The sequence below is a fragment of the Peromyscus maniculatus genome, chromosome X (genome assembly GCF_049852395.1).
Source record: "Peromyscus maniculatus bairdii isolate BWxNUB_F1_BW_parent chromosome X, HU_Pman_BW_mat_3.1, whole genome shotgun sequence".
Taxonomy (NCBI): Eukaryota; Metazoa; Chordata; class Mammalia; order Rodentia; family Cricetidae; genus Peromyscus; species Peromyscus maniculatus.
The window spans coordinates 100540177-100554605 of NC_134875.1; the positions used below are offsets into that span (position 1 = coordinate 100540177).

The 14429-nt window shown below is 38.9% G+C and overlaps 1 protein-coding gene across 11 annotated transcripts in view; it reads right to left on the minus strand.

Moving 5' to 3' along the window:
• The window catches only part of Dmd (dystrophin), a 2251111-nt gene that overhangs the window by 1521171 nt on the left and 715511 nt on the right, over positions 1–14429 (minus strand). For all 11 annotated transcript variants that reach the window (XM_076562037.1, XM_076562042.1, XM_076562041.1 and 8 more), the window contains exons 8-9: positions 4710–4891; positions 3429–3560 (exon numbers count right to left, since the gene is read on the minus strand). In XM_076562037.1, the coding sequence (XP_076418152.1) occupies positions 3429–3560; positions 4710–4891 (314 nt within the window). The remainder of the gene's footprint in view (positions 1–3428; positions 3561–4709; positions 4892–14429) is intronic.

A 14429-nucleotide genomic window follows, 5' to 3' on the forward strand; every position in this document is an offset into this window, starting at 1 on the left:
AATAGAAGGGTTCTGGGTATCCCAGACTTCTGGGTCTACCTGAGAAGCTGGTAAGGGGAAAGACTTGTCCGAGTCAGAAGAGTTAGTAGCTAGGAGGAGGAGGAGGGGAGCCGCTGGCGCGTCTGGGATAAGGCACATGTGTGGGGCGAAAGAAATGGACGCCCCTACCTTAGCTAGGAGATCCCTCCCCATTAAAGGTACAGGGCAGCTTGGCACCACTAAGAATGTGTGTGTGAGAGGGATGCCTCTGAAAATACAATTAAGTGGCGGTGTCTGTTGAGGCAGATAAGGCTGTCCCCCAACCCCGACAATAGGGAGACGAGAAGGAGAGGTGGGCCCCCAAAACTCTCTCAGGACAGAGTAGGTAGCTCCGGTGTCCAAAAGGAACGAGATGGGGTGCCCATTAACTTTGATCACTACCCTTGGTTCCCTGTGTGAGATGGGAGTGGCCGGGGCGGAAACCGGGCAGCGTCAATCCTCGTTGTAGGCCACGCCTACAAAGTCAGCCGGAGAGTCGTTGTCACATTCATCCTCATCTGGCGTTCCTGTGTCGCTTGGGACATCAGGACAGTCAGCTGACCAGTGACCCCTCTTGTGGCATTTCGGACAAGGCTTTGCCGGTGCCTTTCGTGTGCCGTTGGTGCACGCCCGGGCCCAGTGGCCTTCTCTCCCGCACTTGTAACAGGGACCAGACGGCTTTCGGGGAGCCGGTCGGACAGTGCTTGCCAGCATCTGGCAGCTCCTTCTATGGGCTTTTTCATCTCTACCATGGTACACCTTAAAAGCTATTGCCAGCATGTCTGCCTGCGGAGTCAGTGGGCCATTCTCCAAACGTTTAAGTTTGTCTCTAATGTCGGGGAAGCTCTGAGAGACAAAGTGGGTCATTAACAGCTGCCTGCCCTCAGGGCTCTCCGGGTCTAAGCTGGTGAACTGAAGTAGAGCCTTGGTGAGCCGCTCTAAGAACTTAGACGGATTTTCATCCTTATCTTGGATCACCATTTTTAGTTTTTCATAGTTTACTGGTTTTAGGGCAGCCTTACGGAGGCCTGTCAGGAGACAGGTAATAAACCTATCTCTGGCTAGACAGCCACTCTGGGTGTTATAGTTCCAGTGTGGCTCCTGGTCAGGAACCGCTTCGGCTCCTGGGGGGTGTGAAAGGTTAGTCTGATGAATTTCGTCTGCGTGGGATCTAGCCTGTTCCCATACCCGCCTGCGCTCCTCCGGGAGTAAATTATTAGAAAGTATCATGTATATATCATGAAAGGTGAGACTATAAGATTGAGTTATATATTGAAATTGTTTAATGAAGGAAGCAGAATTAGACGTATAAGAACCCAGTTTACTTTCTATCTGAGAGAGTTCTGCTAGAGAGAATGGAACATGAACTTTAACCAGTCCATCCACACCCGCCACCTCTCGCAAGGGGAGAACAGTGGAAGGTTCTGGATGGCTGGAATCAGCCGATTTAGCAGCTCGAGAGCGGGTGGTAGGGGGAGTGAAGTTTGGAGCCAGGGCAGGGCTTTTGGAAGCAGCCGCTGCCGAGGAAGAAGCAGCTTTAGAAGAGGAAGAGTCTGGAGGGGGAGCGGAAGGAACGGTTGTTCTAGGAGCTGGAGCCGGAGGTCGAATAGGAGGGGGTTCATTAGCGGGGTCTAAAGTTAGAGAGTCCGGAGTCAGAGAATCCTCCGGTTTAGGCATAGCTAACATCATATGAGCAGGAGAAAAAGAATCCAGAAGAGACGGTTTAGCACTGAGAAAGAAAAACGCTATCACATAGGGTAACTCTTTCCATTTGCCTGAACGCTGACAGTAATTGGATAACTCCCGCAAAACATCGGGATCCAAGGAGCCGTTAGGCGGCCAGTTTTTGTTATTGTCTAGAGTATACTTTGGCCATTTTTTCATACATAAACGAATTAGTGTAGAAATCTTTATGTGAGGCATTAAACTGAGAGGTCTTAAAGCTTCAACAAGACAGCCCAATGGAGAGGAAGGAGTAACAGAGTTGGAAGCCTTGTTTCCCATGTCTGCAGCAGAGGCAGAAAAATAAACAAAATAAAAATGAAAATAAAAATAAAAATAAACGTAATCCGGAGCCAAGACCTCAGGCGTCCCCAGAGTCTAGGACGGATTTCAGGCACAGGCTGCTCCTAGGCTCGTCAGCCAAAGAAGCAGGGGCCCCCTCCACGGTGAGGAAAGGACTCCCCGGGAGTCCAGACCACGTTTGCTCCTCCGTCAAGGAGATGGACGGGCCGATCTCACGTGGATTTACGGGGACGCACCCGACGGTGGCCCCCAACGCGAAAAATATCTCAGGCTGCAGGCGTGGGAGACGGCTGGAAAAGTTGGGCCAGTTGGCCAGCGATAGGGGCCGACCGCAGCCAATGAAGACCGTGGTCGGGGGTTCCCCCGGTCTCCAGAACACGTGTGAGGCGCCGAACACACAGGTGCAGGAAACCGTTTACGCTGGCCGAAAGCGTGGGCACTCACCAATCCGGTCGGTGTTGGATGGAGATTGGGTGCGATTCAGGCGAATGGAGAGCGGTCTGTCGCGTACGGAGCAGATTCCCCGGTCCGCGGGCTGCCGGCGGAAAGCGCCTGGGAGCGCCCGCCGGGAGCGCCCGCTCGGGCACGGCACCAGAATGTTAGGTTTTGTCTGCGTTGTGTTCTTACCCTTTGCAAGGAAACGTCACGAAACACGACAGAATCCGCTTATAGAGTTTAATTAGAAACAGAGGATAGAACGTGCAGGCCTGTGGGAAAGACACGTGCGTGGAGAAGAGGGATGGGGGGATATCGCGCCGGACCTTTAAAACCGGCTGGGGGCGTGGCCAGGTCACGTCACTACATGGTCATGTTGCGCGCTTACATCACCATGCAATGGCACGGGACCCTGATCACGCGAGACCCCTTGGCCCGGAACTTGCTAGGCGGAGGTATCCTAGCTACGGGATGCTCTTTTGATGCGGAAGTGGCTAGGCGGAAGTGCCCGCCCAGTAAATATAGCTGCGTTGTGAACCCTTCAATCTAGGCATCCAAAAAAATCTCCCCAAACAGTACAATTAATTCAATTAGTACTTTTTATTTATATGTCCAGAGTTTTTAGAATTATATACATAAGTTTTGAATGAGATTCTCATTCTTTATTAACACTGTCAGATTGTGTAAAGAAACTCTTATAACTGCAATTATATCAGGCATATAAAGTTACTATTATGAGAACTGCCTCTTAGTGAAGAATCAGTATTTATCAAACTTAGGTAGAGCTCAATACAGCAGATGATGTGAGGAAATCTAATAACAGCAGGAACAATAGAACGTATCTGTGGAAGGGAAAAAAGCACTGAAGACCTCATACAAGCCAAAGTAAGATTAGATCATTTAGGAAGAATTTCTCTGGTGTGTAAAAGAGAGAGTAAATGTGAACAGACCTGTGAAGGAAAGGGGCTCCGTGTGGAATCAGAGGTGGCAACATAAGCAGCCTGTGTGTAGGCATAGCTCTTGAATCGAGGTTTAGGAGATGAAGAAGTTTGCTCATAGCCCTGTGCTAGACTGACTGTGATCTGCAAAGAAGTTGGGGAAGAGAGGGAGAAAGAAGAGGGAAAATGTGGTAAGTACCTGTGAAGGACTGCTTCTCAAGCCGCTAGAAAACAGAATATTGAATGGAAAGGGTGAGATCAAGTATTTAACCATAAACACATAATGATAGTAAAATCTAATACACTCTAAGAAAGGAATTCACAGTTTGGGTCTTTCTGGAGAGCAGAAAAACTGAGAAGTTAATGAGGGCAGGATTTAACATTCAGGTTCCATAGGGACATAACTCCAGGAGTTATATAGCATGACACTCTGCACTCTTGCAAAAATGGGTACCCAAAAGCAATTTCCCCTGAACCAAAGTAAATAAAGCCAGAATTCATCAGGTCAATAACTTGGTGTGGGCTAAAGATGTCATGAGCATAAAAATAGAACTAGCTCAGTAGAATGAAAAAAATTAGAACCAAGAACTTTCCATTCTTTTAGCAAAATTTGTCTAAAGGTTTTTTCCTCATTGATTTTGTTTAAGAAAATAAACACCCAGGATACCCACTGTTGAGAATGTTAAAAAATGAATTAATAGAATCTCTTTGTACTTATAATGATGCAATAAGTAGTTTTATCATATACACACATATTGTTGATTTAATTGGTAGTAAATAGGTTTTAAAATATTTTTTAAAAATTCAATAATCAAAAATTGTTTACTCATAAAGTTACCACCAAATGTTTTAAAAGCATTTTTGAATAAAATATTTGCCCTTATTCTTCTTCTGACTTTTTGCGCTTTACCATGGTTGATGGCAAACCTAAGTTTAATGAGTATATGAAATTTTCTTTAATTTTATTTCACATTGTACAATAGAAACACCATATATTATGCATTATAAAATGATTTAATATAATACTTATTATAAATAAAGTGCATTTAGCAATGTTTTTTGAAAATAATGCCACATGTGTTACATGAGACTTAACATGTATTTGTGTTTATGTATATATGAAATGCTATGCATATATATAGTGTTTGTGTACATATGAAATGCTATGCATATATATGCATATATACTGTTACAAAAATACAAATACATACATTATAAACATGTGTGTAAAAGTGATACCTAAAGATGGACATAAAATTGGAAACATCTCTTATATTAGTGGTCCTGTTTTACCTGTTGAGAATAATGCATCTGGTGATGTAATTGAAAATGTTCTTCTCTAGTCACTTTTGATGGCCTGGGCAACATTTCCACTTCCTGGATGGCTTCGATGCTCACTTGTTGAGGCAAAACTTGAAAGAGTGATGTGATGTACATTAAGATGGACTTCTTATCTGGGTAAGTGGTAGCAACATCTGTAAGCACATTAAAAGCACACATCAATTTTTGGTTTCTATATTTGAGACTCTGAAAGGGTAATGAACAAATCAATGTTACAGGAAGAAGACAAATTAATGAGCACTTGTTTGTCCATGAAAGTCCTCTAGAGACTAATTAGAACATGGTAATCAGGCCTAAAATGTCCTTGCAATTTTGCAAACCAATGAGACGAGCACTAAAGTTAATTTCTTTTTCTTGTTCACATAAAATCTTCATTCTATAATACTTTATCCTAAGTAAAACTGCTTAAACTATCCCATCTAAGTGAGTAGTTTCCATTAGATAATAAACTATTTTTAATTACATGTTCCTTTGTATGGAAAGTTATATTTTTATGTTAATTAAAATGGTGCATTTATAATTAAATAATTATAAAAAGGGTTTAATGCTTGAAACCTCCTAATCAGTTTTTTTCTACTATAACATTATGTACATAATGGAATTTCTCTGTCTTAAAATAAGCCATATATTTTCCCAATAAAAATTAAAATAACATCAGCTTGGTTGTTTATGGATCTCCAAGGGACCGCCTCAGCCAAAAGCTCAACCAAATATAACCTAGTCCCACCACTGGAAGTCTTGCCTGTCTAAAAAAGATGGCCAGTTCAGAATCCATATTTTTTATTACTAGGACTCATTAGGGTCACCTTCATAGATTCCAGGCTGATGGCAGGACAGATGGTCACTCTCTGAAAACTGACAGGAGGGCCCCCTTGCTGAGGACAACATCCATGTAGCTCACTGAATGTAGAGAGGTTAAGCTGGTGCCCGCATTGAGCCTTCACCCCTATGTGCAGGAAAATACTCTTTGGGCTAGAGAACGAGAAGCTTGGACTCCAACCCAGTCACAAAACCCTCAACCTACAATCTGTCCTGCCTACAAGATGTGCTGGGTCAATGATGACACAGAATTTGTGGGAGTGGTCAACCAATGTCTGGTTTAACTTGACGTCCACACCATGAGAGGAAGCCCATGTCCTATATGGCCTGGATAGCCAGGGACCAGTTACTGGATAGTCCAGAGAACTAGGGTAGAATGAGACATGACTTTTTTTTTTAAATCAACAAAATGATTCCTAATGACATTCTGCTATACTCATAGATTGGTGCTTTGCTCAGTTGTTGTCAGAGAGATTTCCTCAAGCATTAGTTGGGAGCTGGTTCAGAAACCCACAGACAAACATGCAGAGAGAGAATCTAAATTGGAGGTCTCCATCTGGTCCCTCCCCTAGGAAAATGGGGAACCCTGTGGAAAGGGGAGAAGGAATGATTGTAGGAATTAGCAGGCATGGAGGATACCAGGAAAACATGGACCACTGAATCAGCAAAGCAGGGCTCATATGGACTCACAGAGACAAAATGAACACGCACAGGGCCTGCAAGGGTCTGCCCTAGGACCTCTGAGTAAATTTTATGTCACTTGGTTGGTGTTTTTGTGGGACTCCTAACAGTGGGAGTGGGTATGTCTCTGACACTTTTGCCTTCTCTTGGGACTCTTTTCCTCCTATTATGTTACCTTTTCCAATCTGGTCTGAGGGTTTTTGCCCTGTCTTATTCTATCTTGTTGTTGTGTTTGGTTGTTGTCTGTAGTGGGTAGCCATTTAATTTTCTCAATGCTAATGAGAAAGGAACAACAGCTGCGGAGAGACATTGGACGACAGACAAAACTCCTGAGCTAAACCAACCAGTTTATTTCAAGGATGTGCTGACCTCAGAATGGAAACCTGGATATGTTCTACATTGGGGAAGGGGTTTTGCCTTTGTTTCTGCAGGAGAAGAAAAGCTATGGACACCAACAAAATTAATAAAAATTCGATTCGAACAGGAAAAACCCCTTGATGAAGAGAAGTAAAAGATCATTCACCAATGTGACATCTCTACAAGTTGTAAGAAAAATTTAACAATCAAAGGGTGGGGTAGGGTTCTGTTTTTGTCTTTCCAGGATAATGGAAATACCCATCTTCCAAAACTCATAAGGCCTTGGATATCCGGATATTTACAGCAGAAAGGAAGAATCTATTGGTACCAATCTACACATGGTAAAATCTCACTGTCTAACATCTTTCTCTCTATCAATCTAGAAAATTTGTGGTTCAAATTCAATTATAGCCAAGCTGGCTTTGGAGATGGAATTGGCTCACTCCTTCTCTAAACCCAAGCATATTGCTAAAAGAAAAGTTTGAGAGATTCTTCAGTCCCGTATCAGAAGAGCCCTCTGGTGTGAGACAGAAGGAAACCAATAAAAGGGACCATTGTCTTCTAAATTCTAATTCTCTCCATGTTTACTCTTGATTTCTCAGAATCCTTTCTTACATACTATGTCCTCTTTAAATCCAAACCTCCCATTTTTGATAACAAATAAGTTTTTCCAATAGCAATCTCAGAAGTCTCCAGAAGGAAGATGGGGCCCCAACAACAACTCTACCCAATCCAGAATGATGCCATGGTAATCATCATCATACTACACTTCTTGCCAGAATTTCAGACAATCCTACTCATTACTCTAAAACTTGCTGCAGAACCTACAGTTAGTCTAACTGAGATTTAACTATCTGAGCTTTCTCACAGTACCCAACAGAGATAACATCACCCCCTAAACGGCAAGAAGCAATTCTAAGAAAATGACGCCCCTTCTCCCGTAGGTTTCATAATTCTCAGGGTTATGGATGACGGTTATAGGGTTGGGGGTGGAAGAAAATATTAACTCGGTATTGTAAAAAAAAAAAAATAAGGGGGGGAGAAGAAATGGAACGGATAGGTATAAGATATGATGGTAAATCATTGTATATACTAGTAAACAAACTTAGTAAAATAGCAACCTTAGACAATTTGCACTGTAATTTGTACTGTTATAGATTCTTATATGTTGATACAAATGTAAACTATTTTTATACTCCTGTTTAAGATAATTTGTATATTGATACAAATACAGAACTATATTTGTTATAATGTACATATATTTCTACTCTTATTTGAAACATTTTATATTGATACAAATGTAAATTTATATCTGTCATACTTTATATATGTTCTACTGCTGTTAGGATATTTGGTATATTGATATATATTTAAGATTATTGTCATATTGCATATCACACTATATATTCCTACCTCTGTTATAAATATCTTGTATATTGTCACAATTTTGAAGTCATCGTTCTTCACCATACATTTGCTTATAGACTGTTTGCCTTATTTACGTGAAGCCTTAGTCCTTAGGTTATTTCGGTAGATAAGATTTATAGATTTATAGTCGCCTATGCCTGTCATCTCTATAGTTACATTAGTTAGGTTATCCAGATTTACAGATACATAGGTCAGATGGACAGGTAATCTTCAAACACTTCATAGACCTAGAGAATATGGCATTTAAATAACTTAGAATTCTGTTGATGTGAGGCACAATTGCTCCTGGCTGCACCAATTGATCCCAAGAGAATGTTGGGCTTCTAAGACATTTCTATTTGGAAGTTTGTCTTTTTGGCACAAAATGGCCTACTGGGCAAAGAACTGCCCTTGCCTTGATGGCTGACAGTACAAATGCAATGCTGTCCTTTCTGGACAAGCGGGACACAAGGAAAGCGACCACTGTACTCTGCCAAGACAGGGTAAGATGGTCTTTCAGAAATCCTGCTTCTGAAAATGGTCTGTCATATACTCTAGGCCTGTAGCCAATTTGAATGCACCAACAATGCTGAGAACATTAGGTGACTGTCCAGGCTGCCAGCTGTCTTGGTCTACTCTTGCAAGATTCCCGAAAGTTGCTTGCATCTGTCTACCATTTCTCAGGTACCATTATGTTCCTTCTCAGGTCTTTGATGGGATTGAAGACTAGCAGTTATAGTTACAACTTAGTATATATAATATCTTAGGTAGAACATATTAAGTATTAGATTCAGGTTCTTTAGGATAGGACACCTTTGAATGATCTTTATAACATGCCGTTTACCTATGCTCTATACTTTTCTGGATTTTGGAATGTGTTTCTTGCTTGATATTGTTTGCATTGGTTGTAGTTACATCTTATCTAGGACATTATCCCTCATTATTTCTGGACAATATTTGATAACCATTCCTTTGTATATAGTCTTGTATTAGTTTAGAGCCTTCTTATTTAGACAAAAAGGGGGAGATGTAGTGGGTAGCCATTCCAGCTTGGATCTGGAAGTTCCAACACCCATTGAGACTCTGGCAACTGTGACGCCTACGAGGCGGGGCGAGGGGAGGTGCTGGAAACCCGAGAGCTGGATGGGCGAGCGCTCTCTCTGCGCCTGGACCCTGGACGGTGGAGATTGACTGTGCAGAGCTCCAGAGAACACCGCTGGATTGAGATACACCTTCCCCAGACCCCCACAACCTATCCATTCCTTCATTTGTAAGTCATCCACTAAATAAATCTTCATTTTAACTACGTCGAGTGGCCTTTATAATTTTCCCCAATAGTTGTCTCTTGAAGGCTGGCTCTGTTTTGAAGAGAAACAAGGTAAAAGAGGATCTAGGAAAGAAGGGAGGTGGGGAGGAGCTTTGAGGAGTCAATGGAGAGGAAACTGTGGTCAGGATGTATTGTATGAAAGAATAATCTACTTTCAATTTAAAAAATCAAAATAAAATAGTAATATAGCATATTCATTTGAATGTTTCTTAATTATATTAAAGTATTTGTTTATATTATGGTTCATCTGTTAAAATAGTATTCCATTTCCCTTAGGCTTTCAAAATGTATATATAAAAGTAAAATGATAGTAACTTTTAAAGGTCCTTTTAATATTTATAATTATTGTTTATCATATTGTGCTCATGTTATAAAATAGAAAATCAAGATGTAAAAATATTCCATTGTATGAAGTTGGCATTAATCTAATAAATGTTTAAATAAGTCCTACCAGTGGAATACTATTCAGCCTTTAAAACAAAACAAAATACTGCCATCTGTAACAATATAGATGAGTCTGGAAATTTGTTAAGTAAAATTAGCCAGATACTGAGAGATAATTTATAATCTTATATAATTATGGAAACTAAAAAGTTAAATTCAACCAATTCAAAAATAGAAAGGGCTGGGAACTCAGGTAAGAAGAGTCAGGCTAATGTGTGCAACTTTTGAGGTAGCTAGGAAAAATAATTTCAATAAGACTACTTTATCTTCTACTTAATAACTATCTACTACAACCTTCCTAAAAATTGCTAAGGACAGATATTAACTATTCTCCATAAAAATGTGAATGTGACATGTGGCGATATTTATTAGTTAGCTAGATATAGCTCCTCTAAAATTTATACATATTTCAATACATCATACTATAAATGACAAACATATGTATTTTTACCAGCTAAAGCAATTAATTAATTAAACTAATTAATTAATTTAAAAAGAAGTAGTAGGACAAGAAATCCACACTAACTCTGAAGCACCATGTCAGGACAAAATTTTCTCATAGCTTTACTAGAATAAAACAACTGTTTCATAGATGTCTCATTAATGGCTGATCACGGTGCAGTCACTTATTGTCCACACTTGGACCAGTTGTGAATCTATGCTCACTGCCACTGAATGCTAAAAGAAGCTTCTCTGATGAGGGGTAAGTGCTGCACTAATCTATGAGTATTAGGATAGGTATTTAAAAGGCACTTGAATACTATATACCTCTAGCAAAAGAAAAGGAGTTAGGTTGTCCTCTAGAGCATATGAACTACCCATCCACTAGTTCTTGTCTGGGTTTACAATATGATAAATGAATTCCCTTCTGTGCAATGGGCCTTAAACCACTAATAAAGCTGCAGGTTATCCCCCACAACATTCATGCCACTAATACATGATAGTGTAATAGACCAAAGGGTCTATCATGATGGGCTGATTGTTATTGTGATACATAGGTTCACAGCTAAGTGAGAATGTTGATGATTTTTCTCCCATAAAAGCATGCATAGCACCATATTCTGTGACAAAATTATGTAGTTTATTCAGCAGTAGGGTCATAACCATCAACTTCTGATGTTCCACTAAGAGAAATAACAATAGCCTGTATTGTTTTGAGAGGTTCTGTGACCCTCTCCCCCAAGCTAATAGAACATAATGGTAGAGGGAGTAGAAAGATTATGAGTCATAGCTTAGTGAGGAGTATTACAAAATTATACCTTATGGAAGTGACAGGGCCATTGCCCTTATGAAATCACAACAACTTTGTGTGAGATAGTTGATCAAGCTGTGTGATGATGTATCTGTCCTTCCTCTTATGCCTAAGACATCTTCTGATGCATTTAATAAATAGATGAATGGCGAATAGCTAGGCAGGAGAGGATAGATGGGATTTCTGGGAAGACAGAGAAACTTGGGAGAAGAATCTGATAGGGAGGATTAGCTAGACAGACATGGAGAAAGTGGGACAAATGGTACTCTGAAGAGGTAACAAGTCACATAGAAGAACTTATATTAATATAAGTGGCTTAACTTAAGTTTTAAGAGCTAGTGCACAACAAGCATAACCTAAGGTCAAGCTTTCATATTTAATAATAAATCTCAGTGTCATCATTTGGGATCTGGCAGTCCAAAGAAAGACCCATTGTATAGCTTTGTTACTGGCACAAGACCTGTGAATGATCAAGTCAGGTAGTATTGAGCATGGATAGAGGGGGATCTCATGATGTCCCACCTCTTGCAAGGAGCTATTCAGTTGATGGCTCCTAGGAGAAGGAGAGTTGTGTTTCTTCAGTGATTTGGCCCATAGTAGGTTTCTCATGTTCTTGTAATTACCTTATACTTATTCATATGGGTGTTACTAATTGGGCTAGGTGATTTATTTTAAAAATAATAAGAGGATATTAAACTGTTGGAGGAAAAATGTTGAGGGAGATCAAGGAGGAGTTGGGAGAACAGAAGTGGAAAGTGGATATTATCAAAATACATTGTGTATGTACATGAAATTACTAATTTTTTAATTGAATTAGAAAAACAGCTTTTTAAAACATATATTCAAGTTAGGAATTCTTATTGGAAGTGAATAACTCAGGAGTAAAAACTATTCAATTAATATAAAAGAGGGTTGAATAATTCACTTAGTCTTTTGCAAAAAATTAGAACATAAGTAAATAGAAAAAATATTTTGTAAATTATTTCAAATAAACCAATAGCGAACATAATGCAAAATGGAGAAAAATGAAATTATTCTCCAAAACAATCAGGAACAAGATGCAAGTTGCTGTGGGATGGTCTTTCCATATGCTATGAATATGTGTTATTATGATTGGTTAATAAGGAAACTGCTCTGGCCTATAGCAAGGCATGTTATAGCCAGGCAGGAAATCCAAGAGAGAGACAGGAAGAAGAAAGGTAGAGGCAGGAAAGACACCAACCTGCAGCCCAAGTAGCAACATGCCAGCAGACTGGTAATGCCACAGCCATGTAACAAAACATAGTTTAATAGAAACATATTAATTTAAGATTATAGAGCTAGCTAGCAAGAAACTTAAGCCATTGGCCATATAGTTTGTAAATAATATTAAGCCTCTGAGTGATTATTTTATAAGTGACTGCAGGACTGCAGGGCAGGCTTGGACCATAGAAACATAGAGGTACAGCAAGTGTCTAATCTCACTATTTTTTAAAATAAAACATAGTGCTAAAAATCTCACAGAACAAAGAGGCAAATTCATAAAAGGCCTGCAAATGGAAAATGTAGAAATCAAATTATTCCTATATCATATAATCCTTATAAATCATATAATCCTTCAATAACATACTTGCACGATTCTACCCTGAATTTCTCATAAATGATCAGCCAAATAGCAGAATATAAAATTTTCAAATCACTTTTGAAAAAGAGAAAATTTTTGAATGAAATGTTGGAAAATGGGGAGGAGGAAAAGTTAGCCAACTCCCTGGTTCTTCAATTGTTTCCTAAGCAGTGATTCCTAAAATATATTTCCTAAGCAGTGGCAACGATTCGCTTCTGGAAGTCTTCTAGTTCTGAGTAAATTTGGCCCAATGAACTTTAGATTTAGAATGGAAATCCATTAAGAATGGAATTAGTGTCTGAGTAATCATGTTTATAAGGTGAACTGAGCCTACCCCCAGTTATATTTTCATATCCTCTGACCTGTACTTTCTTCTCAACACCTGGACTTCCTCTATTTGCTATGGAAGCATGCTACCCTGAGCTACCTGCCGGCACTCAAACACTCTCATTTCAAAGACTGGTTGAGTAACATCATTTTTGTCTTTTGAAGAGTAAGTCATAAAGTAATCATTCTATTTTGTGATAGCTGAATCATTTGATAAAATTCAACCAATGAGATTTATTTGCACTTGCAAATTAACTAATGAGAATTTGTTATGTAAGAGTACAGTGCATTTAAAGGAGAAATTCTGAATTTATAGCTAGACTTTTTAAAAAAATATAGCTCTTCAGAGTGTGTGTGTGTGTGTGTGTGTGTGTGTGTGTGTGTGTGTGTGTGTGTGTAAGTCTTCAATATCTTTGGCTTCTAGTTCCTCACTTGTGAAGTAAAAGTTCATCTTCATCTGATCATAGTACTAGAAAATGCAAATGCAGTAATGTTCAGGAAAAAAAACAGGGAATGGTCAGAAATTTAAATCAAGATACATGTTAATTTTGTTGAAAATGCAAATATTTCTTTCTGAGCAAAAACAATTATTTAAACCCCAGATTAATCCAAATGTATTAGTTCAAAAATTTAAAAATTGAATAAGTATTTGAGTGGGAGTATTATAAAGACATTAAAATGTAGTTTTAAAGCATTTTAATAATACAATGTACTATAATTAATAATATATTAATAATATTATATAAAAATAATAGTATACCAGTATATTATCACATCAAGAAACATAATTTCTAATTTATGTAGATTTCAATAATAATTTTAGAGTGGAGACCATCTGTCTAATAATATTTCATTCTATGAATGAAGCTAGTATATTGTTAGATTGAAAACAACCATCTAATTAATTTTATCTATATATTCTAAGCTTATTATTGAACACACATATTTTATAGTTAGGCAATTATATTTTACATTGCAATAAAAGAATCTGTAAAGATCAAGTGAGACATGACAAACAGAGTTGCATAAATTTAATCTTCAGTGTGTCTGCACCCTTGAAAAGTCAATGCAAGTGAGTTTGGTATAAAATTGGTGCCATCAAAAAAAAAAAAAAAAACTATTCCTGTCTTGGGCAGTCAAATTCTAGAATGTCTGATTAGCCAGCTGCCGAGCATAACCTTGAAATACATCTGGGAAATCTAAAGAAATGTCCAGACCATCCCAATCAAAGGCCATATTTCTTCTCAGGGAAAAGCAGAAATTAAAATACTGTATTTTAATGCATATCACATGTAACAGGAAAGAACTAGGATTTTAAAGATAACATATGCATAAAAGTACATGGGTCAGCTTTCTTTTTAACATGATTTAGTTATTTATTTAATTATGGGACACCATTCAGACACTATTGTATGAACAAATTTGAAGAATTTATACAAGGAAAAAACAAAAAAA